Source organism: Ochotona curzoniae, unplaced genomic scaffold (assembly GCF_017591425.1).
Source record: "Ochotona curzoniae isolate NIBS_2020 unplaced genomic scaffold, NIBS_Ocur_1.0 contig_1014, whole genome shotgun sequence".
Lineage (NCBI taxonomy): Eukaryota > Metazoa > Chordata > Mammalia > Lagomorpha > Ochotonidae > Ochotona > Ochotona curzoniae.
The window spans coordinates 36,395,884-36,415,643 of record NW_024464920.1 but is presented as its reverse complement, the minus strand read 5'-3'; the positions used below and the strand labels follow the sequence as shown (position 1 = coordinate 36,415,643).

General features: G+C 49.3%; 2 protein-coding genes across 2 annotated transcripts in view; both read right to left on the bottom strand.

Moving 5' to 3' along the window:
• Window positions 1–234: 234 nt before the first annotated feature.
• Window positions 235–6,042, bottom strand: STAC3 (SH3 and cysteine rich domain 3). Its single transcript, XM_040990283.1, has 12 exons — window positions 5,852–6,042; window positions 5,144–5,207; window positions 4,620–4,887; window positions 4,297–4,394; window positions 4,007–4,079; window positions 2,647–2,741; window positions 1,485–1,551; window positions 1,320–1,369; window positions 953–1,038; window positions 774–825; window positions 549–686; window positions 235–409 (listed from the first exon to the last, which is right to left on the bottom strand). Exons 2-12 carry the CDS (start codon window positions 5,204–5,206, stop codon window positions 311–313), a joined length of 1,089 nt encoding a protein of 362 aa, XP_040846217.1. The 5' UTR covers window position 5,207; window positions 5,852–6,042; the 3' UTR covers window positions 235–310.
• A 2,131-nt stretch (window positions 6,043–8,173) lies between these two features.
• The window catches only part of R3HDM2 (R3H domain containing 2), a 59,806-nt gene continuing 48,219 nt past the window's right edge, over window positions 8,174–19,760 (bottom strand). The window contains exons 20-25 of the mRNA XM_040983201.1: window positions 18,988–19,088; window positions 13,691–13,860; window positions 11,529–11,676; window positions 10,419–10,516; window positions 10,036–10,120; window positions 8,174–9,181 (exon numbers count right to left, since the gene is read on the bottom strand). Coding sequence (XP_040839135.1) covers window positions 8,847–9,181; window positions 10,036–10,120; window positions 10,419–10,516; window positions 11,529–11,676; window positions 13,691–13,860; window positions 18,988–19,088 — 937 coding nt within the window. The 3' untranslated portion in view covers window positions 8,174–8,846. The remainder of the gene's footprint in view (window positions 9,182–10,035; window positions 10,121–10,418; window positions 10,517–11,528; window positions 11,677–13,690; window positions 13,861–18,987; window positions 19,089–19,760) is intronic.

Here is a 19,760-nt window from a genome sequence, read left to right as displayed (position 1 = left end):
GTGATGTGATCTTGGTCCCGCTCTCACGGGCTGGGCCCGAGAGGCTGCGGGTACAGGTGCGGGTTACTCCGGGTACCGGGTGTGCGAGGCCCTGGGCAGGGGAAGGGAGCGGGAACCAGTCCCTCTTTGCAGAAGCCCCCACCCCCACCCCCGGTTTGGCTGACCTTCCTACCCGGTTCCCACTCCTCAGTCCAGTTCTTTGTGTGCCCCATTTGTTTCCTCTTTCTGCCCCCCCCCCCCCCGCCCCAGACTCCCCTGGGCCAGCCCAGATTGGGGCCTGGGTGTCTCCTGCCAGCAGGTGCCCGCACGCCTAGATCTCCTCCAGGAAGTCGGTGGGGAACAGCCCCACCTTGCGGCCGGTGTAGACCTTGACGTAGCCACCGGCTTCATCTCCTTTCTGCACCACAATCTGTGAGAGAGATTCAAGGATCAGGGGAGTGGGATCAAGTGAGAGCAGGGGAAGTGGGGGTAGCGGAGGCTCGTCCCACTCATCCGCGCCCTTGATGCGGACGGGGGTCTGCCCTCATTCGAGGTTCCAGAGCAGCTACCTGGTCCTTCTTGAGCGTGATCTGCCCTATTTCCCGGTTCCCCACGAAGGATCTTGTGACGCGGTGCACGCGCTCTCCAGCACGGACCCGAATGATGAAGTTTGGAGGGAAAAATCCGACTTTCTCCCCAATCTTCCCCTAGGGAAGGTGGGGACGGGATCAATGTCTGCTCTCACGTCCCAAGTTCCTGGGCACACACAGCACCCCCTTAACCAGTCCCCTTACCCGCCACCACTCTTCATTGGAGTCATCAATGACAGTGATTTTCTCTCCTGGCCTGGGCAGAGAAGGAGGGGCTCTGAAATGGTCCTTGGATCCAAGGACCGATAATTACACTTTTCTTCAAGTCCTTGAGTGCCCCCCACCTTTTCAAGCCCCCTCCCCCCACCAGCCAGGCTGCTCACGGGAAATCCAGATCATCTTTCTCCAAGGCTTTGAACCGATAGAGAGCCACAAAGTAATGAGACTGCTGGAAGCCGGGCTGCTTGTGCTGGGAGGAGAGTACGTGGTGAGTTTAGGGTTCCTGTGCTTCACTGCCCTACCCCAGGAGAAGGAACCCAAGACAGGGATGTTCTCCAAATTCAACTGCATCCAGGTTCCCTGAACTAGGAGGCCTTTAATAGTCTGGCCATGGGTGTGTGGGGATAGTGAGGGCAGGGAGAAGGGAAGAGGAGCCTCAGCTGGCTGGGCCAGACTGGGTTGGGCTGGGGGTGGTGTCTGGCCTGGGTAGGGGAGAGGCCTGGGACCTTGGCCAAGAGAAGACATTCTCACTTTGTCGTCTTGTGTCTTCTTCTCAGCTTTCTTATCCCCTTCAGGGTTTCCTAGGACCAGAAACAGCCATGAGCTTAGTCTAGCTCCTAGAAGGCAGGCCTCATCTTCTTCGGCCTGCCCCCCTCTCTCAGCTCCCTCTCTGTGGGGAAATGGGCAGGCACTCACCATCCTGGGGTTTGCCTTCCTCTGGTCTGGTGGACTCTGGCTCATCCTCCATCATGGCTGCTAGGGGCTAAAGTGGGTACCAGAGTTAGGGGGAGAGCGTCCTGGGGACCCAGAGCTCATCCTGGTTCTCCAGCCAGGCCAGACAGCCTCAAAGGATCGCAGGGACTCAGGAGCAGAGCCTTAGGAGAAGTTCTAGTATTGTGAAAGTGGTACTTTGTTTTGATCCAAGGACTGATAATTACACTTTTCCTCAAGAAATTTCCAATGATTAGTTCTAGTCCCTCCTTTTTGTCTATATGTAGAAATGCATCATCCAGCATACAGGGTTCCCTCCTCGCTGTCCCACACACTGGATGAACAGACCACTGCTATTTTCCTTTGTGTTGCTGAGGAGAGTGTCTTCAGGTGAGGACCATGGATGGGACTGCCAGAAGGCACTGGGATTCTGTCTATAGAAACACCTGGAGGACCGGGGTCCCTTGGGTGTTTCATGGAGACCCATCTCAGTGAAGCCACTGTGCACATTAGTCCAGAAGTCTACAGGTGTACTTCCAAAAAGTTCCTGGAAAAATGGAGTTCCAAGTGTATCTGAATATGTAAACATTTAAAAACTACGCAATGTTTTCATACTCTGCATTTTCACAAACTTTGTGAAGTGTCTTTCTGTAAGGACACTCTAATGTGTTCCTTGCTGAACAGGACTCAAGTCAATGGTCTCCCAACATATTATCCCTATTATACCAGAACTGAGGGCACTCCAGGCCCGTAGCCTTGTGCCTCAATTTTGTCATTGGTGAGGTGAAGGAGTCATACCAGATGATCCTTATGGACCCTTGCCTGGCTCTGGAATTCTCTAATTTCTCGTAGCAGGACACATTCTCTTCCTCCAATACAAAAAGCATAGCGCTTGCCTCTGTCACCTGGGGAAGGCCGAGGGCCTGGGATCAGTCTTTGTGTGGTTAGTTGACAATTTCAGACTCAACACTCTCTCGCAGAGGCTCCTAATCTGAGGTCCATGTTGAGCTATAGCAGGTCCAGTGTACGCGAACGAATGGCTGGGTTATGTGCATTTGTAGGGGAAGACAACTCACAGGCTTGCGCAGCTCAAAGAGGTCAGTGACCTGTCCCTCTGGAGAGACCTGGTGGTGGGGAGGGTGCTCACATTTTTCTTGTCGGCCTGTCCCTTCTTCCGTTCCTTGTTTGCCATGATCACTCCCGTGCGCAGGGTTTCAAACACAGGGTCATTGCGATTAGCAGCTGGTGGAATCGGAGGAGGAGGAAGACATTATTGGGAAGGTAGGGAAAGTCTTGGAAGGAAGAGAGACCTCTTATAGAAGGGTGGATAGACAGACGCCCAAGAAGAGAGTGTGTGTTTGAGGGGTGGGTTAGGGAATGGTCATCTGGGCAATAATGAGGTCACCCATTTGCAGAGGATGCTAAAAATATCACTAGAAATGGAATGAGATGGAGAAAAAGATGTGTCAGCCCTCTTTCCAGGCAGAGCATTGTATGATGCTGGGAAACCGACAGTGGCCAGTTTCTTGGGGTTGAGGGTATTACACATACCCTCTATTCTTCTAAGAAGAGTGGTCCCTTAAGTACTGGCTTTTCTCTGCTGAGTGGCATGTGCCAGCTGCAGTGCTGTGACCAGTGGATTTTTCATTTTTACCCACATGCCCTGCAAAGTTGTTTGTTGTCCAAATAAATGTTGAGGGAATTGTCAAGAAATACATACTTCCAAAGGTAGCCAAATTATATACCTGTCCAGGGTGCCTGCCCGGAATCTGGATGTGGCTGAGTCTGGGATGATTCTGTAATGAGCATGAGGACAGTATAGAATCCTTTCTCTTGCTCAGAAATGGTTTTCCATATGAACAGCACAGGCTCAGACTTGCAAATCAAAGTTCCAGTCTTGGCTCTAACTCTCACTGTCTGCACACAGCTCCAGCCCCTTCTTATCTCCCTTAGCTACAGGACAGGGTAGTACCAGTGTGGCAATGAAGATAGCTATAAACGTTGGAGGAGACTTAGAAAGTTCATGAACAGATAGAATAAAAAGAAAGGTTTAGGAAGTAGGCAGTTGGCCTATGCTCCCACACAGGCTAACATGCCTGTCTCTTGCCTCTGAGTGCCTGGCTTTGAGTGCCCTCTCCAGCTTCCTGCTTAGTGTGGTCCCTGGGAGGGAGCAGTGCTACTCCAAGCAATTGGGGCCCTGTCATCCACGTGGGAGACACCTAAATTGAGTTTCTAACACTAGCCTTGGTCCACCCTAGGCATTGTGGGCACATAGGGAAGTGAAACAACAGAGGAGAGTGCTCTGTCCCCCAGAAAGAATTATTTTGGTGTCAAATTCATGATATGCACTGTCTACTTGTCTTTTTGAAGACTCCTCATATTAAGATGAGGATGAGTCCTAGGAAGTAGAATGTTTCTGCTTCAAAACATGACTTTCAAAGTTAGGGGTGGTGTGAAAACATCTCTGAGGTTTGCCCATTCCCTCAGGTCCAATATGGGGCACTTACAGGAATCTTTGACACAAGCGTACTGCTGGTTGCTGTAGAGTGGGGAGCTATAGGCCCGGTGGAAACCAGGGGGCTGTAAGGATGGGATGGGAGGAAGCATTAGAGGTGATAGGGCAGGGTCCAGACCCCACGTCTCCCATAAAAGCTCATCCCTTTGCAGAATAAGAGAAGGGTCTAGCAAGTAAAGCAGAGGAAACAGAGGGATGGCATGAAGCGAGAGCAGCAGGGTGTGGCTAGCCAGTCCCCCACTACCACTTTCTCGCTCTTCCCCTGTCCCCTGGCCTACTCACGATCTTGCCGAAGCATCTCTGCATCTCCACATAGGGCTGACAATGTTCATGGATGTTGGTCTTGCAGTTCTTACAGCGAAGTCCAAATTTGTTGTTGACTTGGGGAGGGGAGAACATCTGTGTAAGGTTCCAGGTTACTCTTTCCCTTGGCACCTACTTCACTAGCTTCTAGGCCAGGACTATGTGCTCTGAATCTCTAACAGCCATTTCCTAATGTCCAGTCTTGCCCTAGACCACCTGCTACCCATAGGACTGTCCTAAGCCCCCTCCTGCATGCTCCCTTGCCTCTGACATCACACTCTCCACTTCCCTTTGTGACTCACGCACAATCATCCGGGCACAGACATCACAGAACTTGGGTTTCTTGAAGAAATGATCTTTGAATTTGTGGGGCTTGTCGTTGACAAGCTTAGGAGGCTCTGGGGGTGGCTCCTCCTCCTCCTCCTCTTCTTCCTCCTCTTCTTCATAGATGTAGTAGATGGGCCCACCCCCAGCTCCCACTGCCTCCCCATTTGCCTGAGGTTCTGGGGGCAGCTCCATCTCCTTTGTTTCTGCAGACCCCTTCCTGAATAACTGCTTCAGCCGCTGCAGCTGAGGGAGGAGGTGAAGAAAACCCAATGTTAAAAGACTGGTCCTGGCCACCTAGTGTAGGTGCTGTTCTAGCTAACCACATTCTTGGGTTGGGGCAAGGAATGCAGCTGGGGTGGGGATCAGGGGAGCAGCAGGTGCTGGCTAGCCCTCTAACAACACGTATTAGTCACAGATGATTCACACACAAGTCAACCCAAGCACTTTTCTTCAGGGTTGCGATGGCTTCCCCACACCCAGTGATCAGAGACCCACTCACCCCACTTTGCCCAGCCTCGGCTGGGGAGGGCTTGGGGGGCTCCAGCACCTCCTTTTCTGTCATCCTGCAAGAGGTTGGACTCCACTAGGAAATCCACTAGGAAACATCAGGGGATGGCCATTGCTCCCTCCCTCCTTCTCACTGAGGTAGGGTGGTCCTTGAAGGGGAGGCTTGGGGAGAATCTGGTGGGGTTCTGTTGGGAAGGCTTTGAGCAGCAAGATTTCACGAAGTTCAGAAGGAAGTTAGTAAACTTCCCAACCAGTACCATGTTCCCATTTATCCTCCCACTGGAGGGACATCTGTAGTGTACAGCCCGACCTGGCTGCTTGGCCCACCCATTATTATGCCTCCCACTCATGCCCTCCCTTAAGGTTTACTGTCTGTCCCCATGTGCACACAAGCTTGAGCTATGGACACTTCTCCCTTCTTTTCTGAGTCCTGGGGACCTGGTGCTTAGTTCTGTCCCAGCCTGCTTCAGTCCTCAGCTATTTTCAGAGTAATATGAGCCTTTGCTTCCCTTACTATTCCATTCTCTGGACCCCACCCCCACCTCTAATTCTAAACCTCATCCTGGAATAGGGTTAATTCCACTCCTAAAAACCCAGCTACTTACAGACAAAGAGAGAAATGCAGAAGCTGACTAGACTGGGGTTGGGGAGGCTGGGAGGACAACCCTGGAAAGGGAAAGGGGATCCAGAGGCAACTTACGTTTGGGATTCCCTAAGTCAGTCCGTGCAGGGACAAGAGTGCCCCTGGGCCCTTGATGGTGGTGTCGAGGGAGGACTGGGCCTCTTCCTTGGGGGCTGAGCCCCCCCCAGTACCCTTTGTACTCACACCAACCACTCAGATGGTTATTTGTAGACCTCCCAGCCTCTTGCCTTGGTGTCAGAGCTGAAGTGACAGGGCTGGAGGGAAATGGACAGCTGAGCCACACAGCTGACACAGAGAAATTGGACACTAGAAGTCTGGGCAGGGCTGAACCCTAACTCCACCCATCCCCCTAGCTGCTTTTCTGATTCTTCTTCTGGAGTGAGCAGGACAGGCTCAATGACACATGTATCTGTTTAGGCTGTGTACCCATTTCAGGGGTTTGGATGACTGTAAGTAAAGTAAGATGAATAGACCCTCCCCACTGAGTCCCCAAGGCTCAAACATCCCCCAACCTCAACCCTCTCAGAACTTAAGGAACAAGGCTTTTGTTCTCTGCAGTTGTCTTCCACAGGGACTGCTACAAGTCCCTGTGCCCTCAGATAGTCACTGAGCCTCAAACCTTTAGGCTAGCATAGTTTAGGAGCTGGTGAAGGAAAGGGCTGCATATGACTGCCCTCCTGTGGGTTACGTGAGGTGACCTTCTTATACCTGGGCAGCTCCATGGTCACCCTGATATCCTGGAAAGGAGGAGGGAGCTGCAGTACTGCTCTATAACTGCCAGGGGCCTCCAGCACAACCTGCCCACTACTCCTCTAAACTCTCAGCTTCAGAATAAAGGGACCTGCAAGGGCTATCAAAAAAGCAGGCTGGGGCTTGTGTTAGAGGGATTCTAGGGAGAGGGTGCCGATACCAAGGCACTCTGAGGCGGTAGCTGCCTACAGGGAGTTTTTTTTTTTTTTTTTTAATCATTTGTGAGTAGCAGTTTTATCAAGAGAGAACTTTGGGCTTGGCACAATGACTCAATGCCTAAATCCTTGGTTTGCAACCACTAGGATCCCACTGGTTCATGTCCCAGCTGCTCCACTTCCCATCCAGCTCCCTGTTTGTGGCCTAGGAAAGCAGTGGGAGGGTGGCCCAAGACTTTGGGACCCTGCACCTAAGTGGGAGACCCGAAAAAAAGTTCCTGGCTTTGGATTGGCTCAGCTTTGGCCATTGTGGCCACTTGGGGAGTAAAACAGTAGATGGAAGATTTTTCTGTTTCTCCTCTCTGTAAATCTGCCTTTCCAATAAAAATAAATAAATCTTGAGGTGGGGGAGGAAAGAGGGGAGAGAACGAGTGAGCAAGCAAGCGAGCGCACATGCCTGGGTCAGCCTTTTACATGGCCCTTGCTTACTGATTCCATCTCTGGCCCCCAATGCCCCAGTATATGAACTAAGAGGGGCAAAGACTTGGCTGACATTCCATCTTACAGGGATGCAGCTCTTGCCTCCTCTTTGGGCAAGGGCAAGGCTGTGACAGCAGCAGCTCTTAACTCAAAGGGGAGCGATGTTGAGGTGCTTATGTAAAGCTGCTTTATTGATTATTTCATCTGTAAGAAATACAGGCTGTGCTGCAAGTTGGGTCAGACAAGTTCTTGGAGGGGGAATGTATGTGGCTATAGCTACAGCCACCCAGACTCCAGTGGTGTTCAGCCGGTGCACTATGTGACACCTACCCACTGCTTTTTCTTTCTTGAAGGGGTTGGCGAGATTGAAATGGGGTGCTGGACCACCCTGTCTATTGGCCAGTCGGGAGGAGTCCTAAGTACTTGGGTTAGCAGGGAATACAAACATAAAACTATACTTCATGGTCAGCTGGGGCAGCTTTTATGGTTAAAAACAGCCCCTCCTTTTGCTGCCATGTAGAAACAAATCCTCTGACTTCAAGATTCAGAAAATGCCCAAGTCTGAAACCTCTGAAGGGCTTCCAGAAGCTTCAAGGGACAAGTATCTCAACTCAGCTGTAGACTTCACTTACCTTCACCAGTTCAGCCAGTGGGGCCCTACATGAGTGCTGGGCACCTCAGTGGCCACCTCCTCATCCAAATGTTCTTTTACTGATATGGACACAGAGGTTCTTAGGTGAGGGTGTTGCTCAAGGAACCCAAGACCATGGGTGAGCTGGGAGAGTCCCATACCAAGGTTCCAAGTGGCCCAGTCCCCATGGAGAGCTTGAGCAGGGAGAACAATGTCTCAGTGGGAGGAATGTTAGGAAGCAGAGTGCACACTGGAGAAAGGCGCCCCCAGCCAACTCCTCTAGCAGCTATTGGGTGCACCATGCCCAGGGCCTCCAATCCCACCCACCCCAGGGAAGCAACAGGAGAATAGGAATTGATATCCAGTGACAGATTTTTTTTTTTAATATTTAAAAACAAAAACAATCTCTGTTTGAATACCCCCCAAACAGGAAACAGATTAAATAAAATTTACAGTGAATATACTCAGCAAACATCTGTATGTGCAATTAAATACTGTGTCTGTCACTGTGGCACGAACCTCAAACAAACAAGATACAAGTGTTCTAGGGGGTGGGAGAGTTCCAAGTTTTAACTCTGTGGGGCTTAGGGATATGAGATGGGAGAAGTGAGAGGATAGGGAAATCAATTTTGCTTGTCTTAATTCTTTCCATATAAATATATTCAGAGATCCAAAAATGAAAGGGAATTTGTGATGGTAAGGAAATAGGGGAACAGGGGAGTGTGGGACAGACACTCCCAATTCTACTTGACCAAAAATATGAGAGAAATTAATTCCATGGTGGGACAGAAATAAAAATGATAGAAGAGTATGGGAAGGAAAGGGGAGACAGGGTGGGGGGGGCAACACAGGGGCCAGCCAGGGGACAAGAGAGCAGCCCTGGCAGAGTGGAAGGAGTCCAGGTTGGTGGATCTGACTCTGTTCCTAGCACTGTCCCCAGTCCCCAGTGTCTTAGGCTCCAGCCTGTATGAGCATCTGTCAGGATCCTCCCCCACCCCTGTTGCGCCCACAACCCCCCTCCCAACCCTGTGTTCATTTATTGGGAGCTGGCACGTTCCAGGATCCTCAGGTCATAATTCTTTTTGGCCACTCGAAGTTTGAAGCGACTGACGGAGTTGTTCAGGCGAAGAGAGGCATTCTGGGCAGCCAGGGGGCTGGGGAACACAGCCACGATGGTGTACAAGGCGGCAAGGTCCGAGTGGCGGCCATTCTCGGCAGTCCCACCACTATCCCCACTGCCAGGCAGCCCCTGAGTGTCCTTGAGCCACTGTATCTTGGCGCCAGACATTGCAAGCTGAGTGAATAGTTTGTCTGCTTCGGTACGAGTGATGCCCTCAGGGAGATCTGTCACCTCCAGGACCCGGCCCAGGACTGGAAGGGAAGGAGAGAGGCCACGCAGTGAGCTTAGGTAAGCAGGACCAAGTAGTGATGAGGTGGAGAGGCATCCAGCTGATCATGTCTGTATAAAGCACCTTTAAGATCCTGGCCATTCTGGCTTAAGCCTCCACCCCCATCCCCCAGCAGGCCAGCTCCCCAGCACCCAGACTCTTATCAGGGCAGTGAGGAGGGAGACAAAGGAGCCTCCGTTTTCCAGGCTGGAAAGAGGACCTGGAAATCAGAATCGCAGCTCATAAACTGGGGAACTCGAGGCAGCTTTGTCTCAGGGCATTGCTGCTGGGAAGGGAACATGGCTTTGCTGAGGTTTTTCAGTCAGGTCAATGGGACAGTGTGACAGGTTTCCCACCATGCCCTGCCACACCCAGGCCAGGTCCCTGCAGCTTCCTTCTTACCCTCCAGAGAAGACAGTCTGCTTTCCTTTCCTTGCTCAACAACCTCAGGGGGGGAACTCCTAAGAGTCCTGTGTGCAGGAGAGCTACTTCTCTGTATCTGCCCCACCCCCCAACCACATCCTCCCAAAGCGGGGACAGGACCACCAACAGCCTGTGTCCTGGTGAGGATCAGGCCCTCCCAGATGACACTGTTGGTAATAAGAGGTGTAGCAGCTCCAGCACCATGTCATTCTGGCATCTTGACAGCATCTTCTTCAGTGCTGGGCAATGCCTTGCTGAGAGAACTGATACTTCACTTCTCCAACTTCTGTTTGCCCTTGAGCACAAAGGGGCTCTCTGTCACTCCCCACCCAAACAAAGCTGGCTTTCCCTATCTTTCTGGGCTGCTTTAGGGGATGGGTACCTTCTTTTGGGGCTCAGCATCCTGCTACTCACCAACATCTGTGGTCCCCAGGTCAGTGGAGGCAGATTTGAGTGCTTGTCTCTTGCCCCGGTTTCCATGCTTCAATCCACTTTGTCCCTTCAACATTCAAAATTTGACTCTCATTCCAAGGAAGCAATATTAGCTGCTTCCATCCCAGTGTCTGCCTAGAGACCGAAGATCCCACCTGGAGAACCCCACCCCAGCATTCAGGTTGGCTGCTGAGAAACAAAGAGCCCCTGTGGAGGAAGTGCAGGAGTAGGGCAGGCCTCCTGCTGCCTGTTCATTCTGGGTGATTCCCCTGTCCATCAGCTGGCTGAAGCAGTGGCTCAGTGATAGGGATCTAAATGAGAAAGTGGGGTCTGGTGGCTCCAAGGCTTATGGTGAACGTCCTTACCTGGTGCACCGTGTAAGTTGACTGGCTATGGAGCAAGGGAGGGCAGATGGACAGATTGTACTGTAATGGCTGGCCCAAGAGGGAGTAACGCCCGTCACCTAGGGAGAAAGAGGATGTGGTTTTCTAGGAGCTTGATGGTATGCCCATTATGAGACTTTAGGGAGCTGTGGAGATGGGTAGCAATAATACATTTATCCTTTCTATGATGGGAACACCAGGTGACTGACTGCAGAGCTGCCTGCCTGAATAAATGCCTCACAGGCAAATGGGGCTATGTGGCCCCCTCCCCCTTGAAGAAGGGCTCTGTCTGTTACAGACAAAAGACACTATGGAAAAGACTCTGGGAGAAATCCACATACCCTGGGTGGCCTATTACCTGTTCCAAAGATTCTTTCCATCCCCACACCAAGGCTTCCACCTCTCATCCAACTGAAAGGCAATGGAGTGCAGTGACAAGGACACATACTGCCTTGGTTACCATTCTGTTCACTGGACATGTGATGCTGGGTACATTTTTCCTTCATTAATGTCATGGGGAAGGTTAAAGAAATCTAAGACATGTAAAGTGCCAACAACAATGACACACTGTGTTACACTATACTGAAAAACTTTATACTTCAGAGCGCTCTGAAGTCCTTAAACCATATCCTCATCTTACATTTATACTATTAATGACATCTAGAAGAGAAAGCAGATAACAATAAATGATCTACTCACCATCAGAACTCTAGTTCCAGTAGAGGAACTAGAACAATGGATCTGGGGTATTTTTTAACCCAAATCTAGCATTCCTTCTTGTGAAACTGTGCTCTTTCCAAAGCTAGGCATGTCCAGTCCTCATTCAGTACTGATGTTAGGGTGAACTCCTTGGGCCCCTGTTCTTTTACGCTAAATATACAAAGGAACAGGGCTAGAATAAGCTAACTACGGGCAGACTCAAGGGGCAGGAGCCCTTGGTGTACTTGAGGATGCTGAAGAAGAGTCAGCTTTTGGTTCTGGATCAGTTACACCGGTTCCCTAGGCAGGCAACTACTGCCCTCTCAATTTCTTCATGTGGGAGCAGGCTGTGCAGAATCAACTCCACAGTGGCCAGCCCCAAATGAAACCTACCCTGTGCGGGCCCTCCAGGCCGGGGGAACTGTGTGAGGACAGGCAGAGGACTGAGGCCTGTGCAGACGCTGCTGAGGCTGGTAACAGGAGAGGGTGCTGGCGACTGGGTAGGAGAGGTGCCGGGGCTGCTGCTCAGCTGGGTGCTGGCCTGTGTGAGAAAACAGCACACAGCACACAGAGGTCAGTACTGCCCTGGGCAAGTTTCTCTGCCTTGCTTTAAAATTCATTTTTTAAAAAGATCTATTTACTTATTTTATTACAGACAGATATACAGAGAGCAGGAGAAACAGAGAGGAAGAACTTCCATTTGATGATTCACTCCCCAAGAGAGGGCAACAGCCGGTACTGCACCAATCCGAAGTCAGGAGCCAGAAACTTCCTCCAGGTCTCCCACATGGGTGCAGGATCCCAAGGCATTGGGGCCATCCTCGACTGCTTTCCCAGGCCACAAGCAGGAAGCTGGATGGGAAGTGGAGCTGCCGGGATTAAAACCGGTGCCCATCTGGGATCCTGGTGCATTCAAGGTAAGGACTTTAGCTACTAGGCCACGCTGCTGGGCCCTAAAATTCATTTCTCTCAGGAAATAAGCTTCTCTTACTGAACTCTGCAAAAGTTAGACTGTTTCTTCAACCTGCCCAAATAATTGCTAGCTGGTTAGTACTATTTATTTATTTGAAACCAGGTTTATAGAGAGAGGAGAGACAGACAGACAGAGATATCTTCCATCTGCTGGTTCACTATCAAAATGGCCCTGATGGCCACAGTTGGGATAGTCTGAAGTCAGGAGCCAGGAACTTCTTTCAGATCTCCCACGTGGATGCAGGGGCCCAAACATTCGGACCATCCTCTCTGGTTTCCCAAGCACATTAGCAGGGAGCTGGATCTGAAGTGGAGCAGCAGGGACTCAAACTAGCTTTCATATGGAATGCTGGCACCATCAGTACTACCATGTCAAGCATTCTTTATTATTTTTAAAATATTTATCTATTTTTATTGGAAAGGCAGATTTACAGAGAAGGAGAGACAGAACAGTCTTTCATTTGCTGGTTCATTCCCCAAGCGGCCGCAATAGCTGGAGCTGAGCTGATCCAATCTGAAACCAGGAGCCAGGAACTTCTTCCAGGATTCGCATGTGCATTCAGGGTCCCAAGAATTTGGGCCAACTTCTACTGCTTTCCTAGGCACAGGTAGGGAGGTGGATGGGAAGTTTAGCAGTTGGGACATGAATTGGTACCCATATGGAATTCCAACATTTGAGAGGCAAAGACTTTAACTGCTAGGCTACCACACTAGGCCCATATCATTATTTTTAAAGACTTATTAATTTGAAAGGCAGAGAGACAAAGGTCTTCCATTTGCTTGTTCTCCCCAAATAGCTACTGTGACCAAGCCTTGGCCAGGCTGAAGCCAGGAGCCTGTAATTTCACTTGGGTTTCATGTGAGTGGCAAGTCCCCAAGTACGTGGGACATCTTTCATTGCTTTCCCAGTTCCTTAACAGCAGGGAGCTGGATTGGAAGTGGAGCAGCCAGGAATTGATCAGTGCTCACACAGGATGCTGTCACCATAATTGGCAGCACCACACACCAGTCCCTTAATGTCTACATTGATCCACAATTAAATTTCCTCCAAGTATTTTCAAGATTGTATTCATCTGCCACTTTAGATGCTGGGTTCCTTAAAGAAGGACACACTCAGGCCCAGTGCGATAATGCAGTGGTTAAAGTCCTTGTCTTGCATGCACTGCGATCCCATATAATTGCTGGTTCTAATCCTGGTCGTCCCACTACCCATCCAGCTTCCCACTTGTGGCCTGAGAAAGCAGTGAAGGACGGCCCAAAGTCTTGGGACCCTGCATCTGCGTGGGAGACCCAGAGGAGGCTCCTGGCTTTGGATTGGCTCAGCTCGAGCTGTTGAGGCCACTTGGGGAGTGAATCATTGGACGGAAGATCTTCCTCTCTGTCTCTCCTCCTCTCTGTATATCTGACTTTCCAATAGAAAAAAAAAAATAAATCTTTTTTAAAAAGCAGGACACACTCTTCTGCTTTTGTTTCTCCCCCCAAAATACCCACATAAAAGAGGCTGCCCATGCAATGATGACCACTGTTTCCTGGAGATAATCTAGTCCCCTATTGTCCAGGCCAGGCTGCGTGGTGAGACTCACCTGGGGACTACTGTCAGGAGTGTACAGGTCTCCAGGCTTCTGGCTGCGCTGCTCCATGCCGTAATATTTACAGTGATTCCACTGGACCATGGATGGATTCTGGGGCGCCTGGGGTCCATTTGGGACATTCAGCTGCATGACCACCACACCAGGTCCAGAAGGCGACACTCCTGAGTGGCAGGAAGAAAGTGGTTGGTTGTGAACTCAAACTGTTCTAGGACCTTCCAGTTAGCTTTGGGTGGAAAAGCCAGTAAGCTAATCCACCCTCTAGCTTCAGGGTCACTCAAACTGTGCCCTGCCAGGAATCTGAGATGGCTGCTGATCTGGCATCTGACTCTGTCTCCTCAAACCTGTGGAAGTCGGAGTGGAAGGGAAACGAGCCCTCAATGCCAGTGCTCTCTTGGCCTTCATCTGGCGAGGGGCAGTCTGGTATGTCTGGAAGAGAACAACTTCACTGGGTCAAAGTTAGGTATTATGAAATAACCAGGTCAGGTTGCTCAAATGCCTGGGCAGGCTGCAGATCCCAGGCAGGGTATGGGCCAGAGCACTAGACATGTGCGACTTTTCTGGTAAGTGCTGTTATCTCTGCTTGTCGTGGGGAGGAGGAATGCACACATCTTCCCAAAGCAAGACCAGGGAAATGCTTCTGTGCCAAGGAGGTAGAAAACATTTCAAGTAGAGGGAATGGCATGGACATTTATGTCACCTTAAGGACAGATGACCTAAAGTGCTATGTATAGGAGACAGCAGGAGATGAGACAGGTTTATTCAACAACTAGCAAACATTTACTATGCACAACAAACAAGCATGGCCCTTGCCCCCACAGATGGCACTACTTGGGAGCTAGCCATCAAATAAGTGGCTGGTGCCCTAGTCTGAAACCCAGTCTGGGGAGATGTTGGGATGTAATCCTGCAGGTATAGGGAGTGGACCTGTGCTTTAGAGAGCAGCTCCTGTGTTGGGTGGTTGAAGGGAGGTTGCAGCAGTGTTTAGGAAGCAGTGCAGACACAATGAGGAAGTTCTGAGTGGCTGAGTGAGGGCACTGCCCACTGTTGGGGAGTACAGAGTGAACGGACAGCCCTCCTTGGGAAGGTTACACTACCAGGTTCAGGTATAACCTAAAGACGAAAGTTCCATATGTCAGGGTAAAAAGTGAGTCTGGAATTGGGGAATTGGTTTGATGGACAGTGCCTGATGGGAGGAGGGAGAGTGGCAGCTCTATTTCTCCACAGAGCCCTGTCTAGCAAGGGGGTTTGCTCTCTTCTTGCTGAGGTCAAGTTCAAGTTTACAACAGTGGGGAAGTAGAAGCTGGACTGCCTGCTACAGTGCTGGCTGCTGCTACTGCTTCCCAGGACAGCCAGTCTGCAGCCTCAGCCTTGAGCACCAGGCATACTAGAAGCGAGGGTGACTACTTTCCTCAGGTGGTACCCATTAAAGGGAAGGAAAAGACATGGCAGGAGGTATAGCTGGGGAGGCACAGCATCTGTCCCATCCTATCCTAAGGGCCCCCACTCTGCAGGCTTCATTCAGTCCCAGCACATACACACTCAGAGCAACAGGTCTGCACTGCCACATCCTCTGCCAAGGGGACAGGGACTCATCAGTATGGCTTGCAGAAGAACCACAGAAACACCACACAGCTGTGGGTGTCATGCACTGACTAGAGCTGCTCTGGGTATTTGAATTCCCTGACCTAACAGCTCCACCTGCTCCAACATCCTGTAGCCACAAAACTACAGTTGGCTTTACTAAAACACTCCAGTGCTACCATAGAGGCTGATGCAAAAAAAAAAAAAAAATCAAGTCTATCGCTTTTCTAAAAGGCAGCTCATAATCTGAGACTAATGCCCTGGGCCAGGAAAGGTGGGGGATGTGGGAGTGTGTGAGGGTGAGCATAAATAAGCAAGGTGGTAGACACTTTTTTTTTCTTTTTAAAGATTCACTTATTTTTATAGGAAAGTCAGATATTCAGAAAGATCTTCAGTCTGCTAATTCATTTCCAAAATGGCTGCAACAGTCAGAGTTGAGCTGATCCGAAGTCAGGAGCCCGAGACCTTCTCCAGGTCTCCCACATGGGTGCAGAATCCCAAGGCTTTCTGCCGTCCTCCACTGCTTTCTCAGGCCACAAGCAGAGAGAGCTGGATGGGAAGCGGGGCCACCAGAATTAGAACCGGTGCCCATATGGGATCCCAGTGTGTGTAAGGCGAGGACTTTAGCCACTAGGCTACAGTGCTGGGCCCTGTAGTCATAAGGAGCAATTATGGGGCTGAGAGAAGATGAAGAAAGGATCTTCCTATTACTTTCTCTGATTTCAACAAAAACAAAGCCAGGGCTCTTAGTGGCAGCCTGTTCTGAGCTCCTCCCCACAATGGGTCCTCCCTCCTGGCCTGCAGCATTGTTCTTTCACCCAGCCTAGGACAGAAGCTACTTGCTCCTTGGCTAATGAGGTGATTTTTATGCTTCTCTCCTCAAGCCAAAAGCAGGTGGCATCTGTTGGCAGCAGAACTGTCACTACTTCTTAATGGACAAGGCAGTAAAAAACAAGACAAAAATCCAACTGCCCACTGACAGTGCTCCCGTACAATCAGGTTGGGGAAAGGAGTTTGGTTGGCATGGGGAAGCAAAGGGTTGAAGAAGGAAATCAATTTCAGCTTGAGAGCTCCAAAAGGAGAGGGAACGTGTGAATGGTTTTTTAAGTGGCATCATTAAACCTTGGCAGAAAGGTCGTTTGGGCAGAGCAAATCGCATAAATACAAACAGATGACATTTATGTCTGGCAGAACTGTTTTTTGTTTAGGCTTTTCTTTTTTTTTTTTCTTCTTCTTTATCACAAAGAATCTAATCTATGGAAAGGAATGTCCAGAGAAATAAAATCCACAGCCATCTTTCTCAAATTACAGAACACAAACCAATCATACATTGGTCCTTTTCCTTTTTCTCCTGATGGGGGAGAGGAATATCTTCAGGAAGTGGGAGAGAAAGCAGCAGTGTAAGCTTTGGAAATGTCCCCTCAGCTTAACAATGAACCGGTAAGAATGGGAGAGGCTATTTCTGTTGGCTCTCCCTCCGGCTCTGCTGCTGTGTCACCGTGAGCTGGGAGTCTGCGTATAGGTGTCACTGCCATTTCATCTGTGTGCATCTTCCCCAGACAAGCACCCCTGCAAAAACCTCAGGGGAACTGCAAGCCATCATTTTACTGGGAGGAAGTGTTTCCTGAGGTTAGAGTTATATCTAATATTATAGTGGAGGAATTAAGATTCCAGGCCTGGGGGTAAACTGGCCAACTACAAAAATGTATTAATATACCAGAACAGTTGTTCCAGGAACAGCCAATCCTAATCCCTGCCTTTATTTTTGGAAAAGTGACCATGTTGCTACATGAGAGGAGGGCGGGTGACTGGTCTCTGAAAGTGACAGTGTGGCCCTTGCAGTTCCTTATTTCTTTTGATGTGGAAAAACCCAGGTTTTCTCTTTCTTCCAACCCCTCCAGTGCTATCAACTTCCAGAACAACAGTTATTTCAGTTTAGTTAATCCAGTACCAGGACGAGCAGAAAATGAAAAACATTTTTTTACTTGGTTTGATTTTGATTAAGAGATGCTATATGGAAAGATTAATAGATATAAGCAGAAACCCAATAGATATACTGACGTATCACAAAGGATACACACAAAAATGTCTATACAAGCATGTCACATGCACATGCACATACGTATTTAATGAACAGGAGAGAAAATGCCCTGCGGTGCCAAGCACCACCACAGGCTACATTGGTTCTTGGAGCTGATTTCTATTATTTCCATATCCCACTGAGAATTTCAGGGACAAGTGCCCCTGGCGGACACAAGCAGAAACAGCTAGACACCACTGATGCAATAAAAGGACAGGGCTGATGAATTTGAAATCTCAACCTATGAAAGATCCATGGTTAGCCTGGATAAAGGCAGAAGTTATTTCTCCTTATTAAAAGGTAGGAACTGATCATGTCTTATGGGCAAGATTAATTTTGGAATCCCCTCCATAGCATCTAACACAGTGAGGGTGCCAAAATCTAGAGTGAAAAATCTTCCACTTCTAAATGGAGAAACTGGCAAAGTGCCTTCCTCTCACCAGAAGAGGGCACTCTGACATCCCCACAACAAAGTGGAAAGGGGCTGGCTGGAGACTAGGTAAATGCTTCCCCGCCTGCAGACCTTGAGGTTTTGCTAAGTGCAGTGCTTTAGTGTCAGGGGTGGGCAAGAGGGCAGTGAGCAAGGGCAGCTGGGCTGGGTGTGCTGGGGGACTACCTGGCAAAAGGCACACACTGAGAGGCTGCTAGCATAACAGGCCTTTCTGAAGGCGGTTCTCAACTGTTAACATATCATTTATTTCTCAATGGAGAGAAAGGAAGGGACTACAAAAGCCTGTTGAAAATGTGTTACTGAGGATACAAAACATCAAAAGACCCAAGTTTAAGTTTTAGGATAGTTTATGACCTTTTGCAAGTTAATTAATCTCATAAAGTCTTAAATTTTCTCCTCACAAAGTTGTGATGATAATTAAAATGTCAGTATGTATATAGGCACACACTAAAACTCGTTGAACACACCTATGCTCTAAAAAGCATTGTGCTAAAGAAAAAAAAAGAAAAGGTAGCCTAGTAGCTAAAGTCCTCGTCTTGCACACACCAGGATCCCATATGGGCACTGATTTGTATCCTGGCTGCCCTCTTTCCCATCCAGCTCCCTGCTTGTGGCCTGAGAAAGCAATCGAGAATGGTCCAAAGTCTTGGGGCCCTGCACTCACACAGGAGACCCAGAAGAAGCTTTTGTCTCTGGGTCAGCTCAGCTCCGGCTGTTGCAGCCACTTGGGGAGTGAACCAGCTGACGGAAGATCTTTCTCTCTGAATCTCATTCTCTCTGTATATCTGCCCTTCCAACAAAAATAAATCTTTAAAATCTTAAAAATGAAAAAAAAAATATTGTGTCCACTTTTCTGACAATCAAAAGAAAGCAAAACTGTCTACAGGAAGACACAGGAGTCAAATGCAATGATTCCATAACCCAAAGGATCGTGAGCACAATGTCAGCTTTAGAAAAAGAAAAGAACAGCTAGTCAACCGGAGCCTCAGCCAGGGAAATCCCAACCATCTCACTTCTGGAGGCGCCAACCCCAGTACTCCAGACTTTGTGACACATGGGGTCACCCTGAGATCAGGAGTTTTCGAGCATTTCCTGTCCTTTCCAGTGCTTGACCACAGTCCAGTGGCAGTGCCTGTTTTTGCCAGTGTTCCAGGGTCTGATCCTCCTGCGTCTTACCTGAGTACTGCTGTGCCATCTGCGGTGGACTGCATGGAGAGGCAGACGGAGACATCTGGTACTGCTCAGAGCCTGGCGGGTGTAGGAACCCCACAGGAGGGCTGGGAGATGCAGGAGAAAGCAGTGGTGAGACGGTAGAGGGAGCAACACAGCTCCCGGCAAACAGCTGCTGCTTCCTGGGCCTCCCCCATGGGAAGCAGAAGTAGCTCCAAGCCATTCCCAGACCAATTTGCCATGCAATTTCTAAAATCACTCATCAGTTCAAAGTTAATTATATATATTTGTACTTGATCATCTTTCAATTAGAAGGCTGCTCATCAGTGCTACAAATGAAATGTTAGTGACACATGCTCTTCCCTACAGTGTGTAAATACCCAACACATACACATGTGCACATGCACACACATACAGACTACAGAGTGCTAGAAATAGACACATGGTGCCACAGAGAGATGGGTACAACAGATGTGTGATTTAGGACAGACACATGAAGGCAAACAAAGAGTCACACAAAACAGGAAAAAAAAATCCCTCAAGACTCAAAACATCATGTAGATATACTCATAAAAGAGAAATATACACACAGGGAAATAGATATACAGAAACATATACAGTTAGTCCTGGATTTGGGGTCTAGTTCCAGCTCTACTTCTAACTAGCTCTGTGACTTTAAGAGACTTTCTTTTCAATTTTTGTAAAGATTTAGTTACTTGAAACAGAATGACATGAGAGAGAATAAGCAAGTGAGTGAGAAGGCACAGAGTAGGACCATC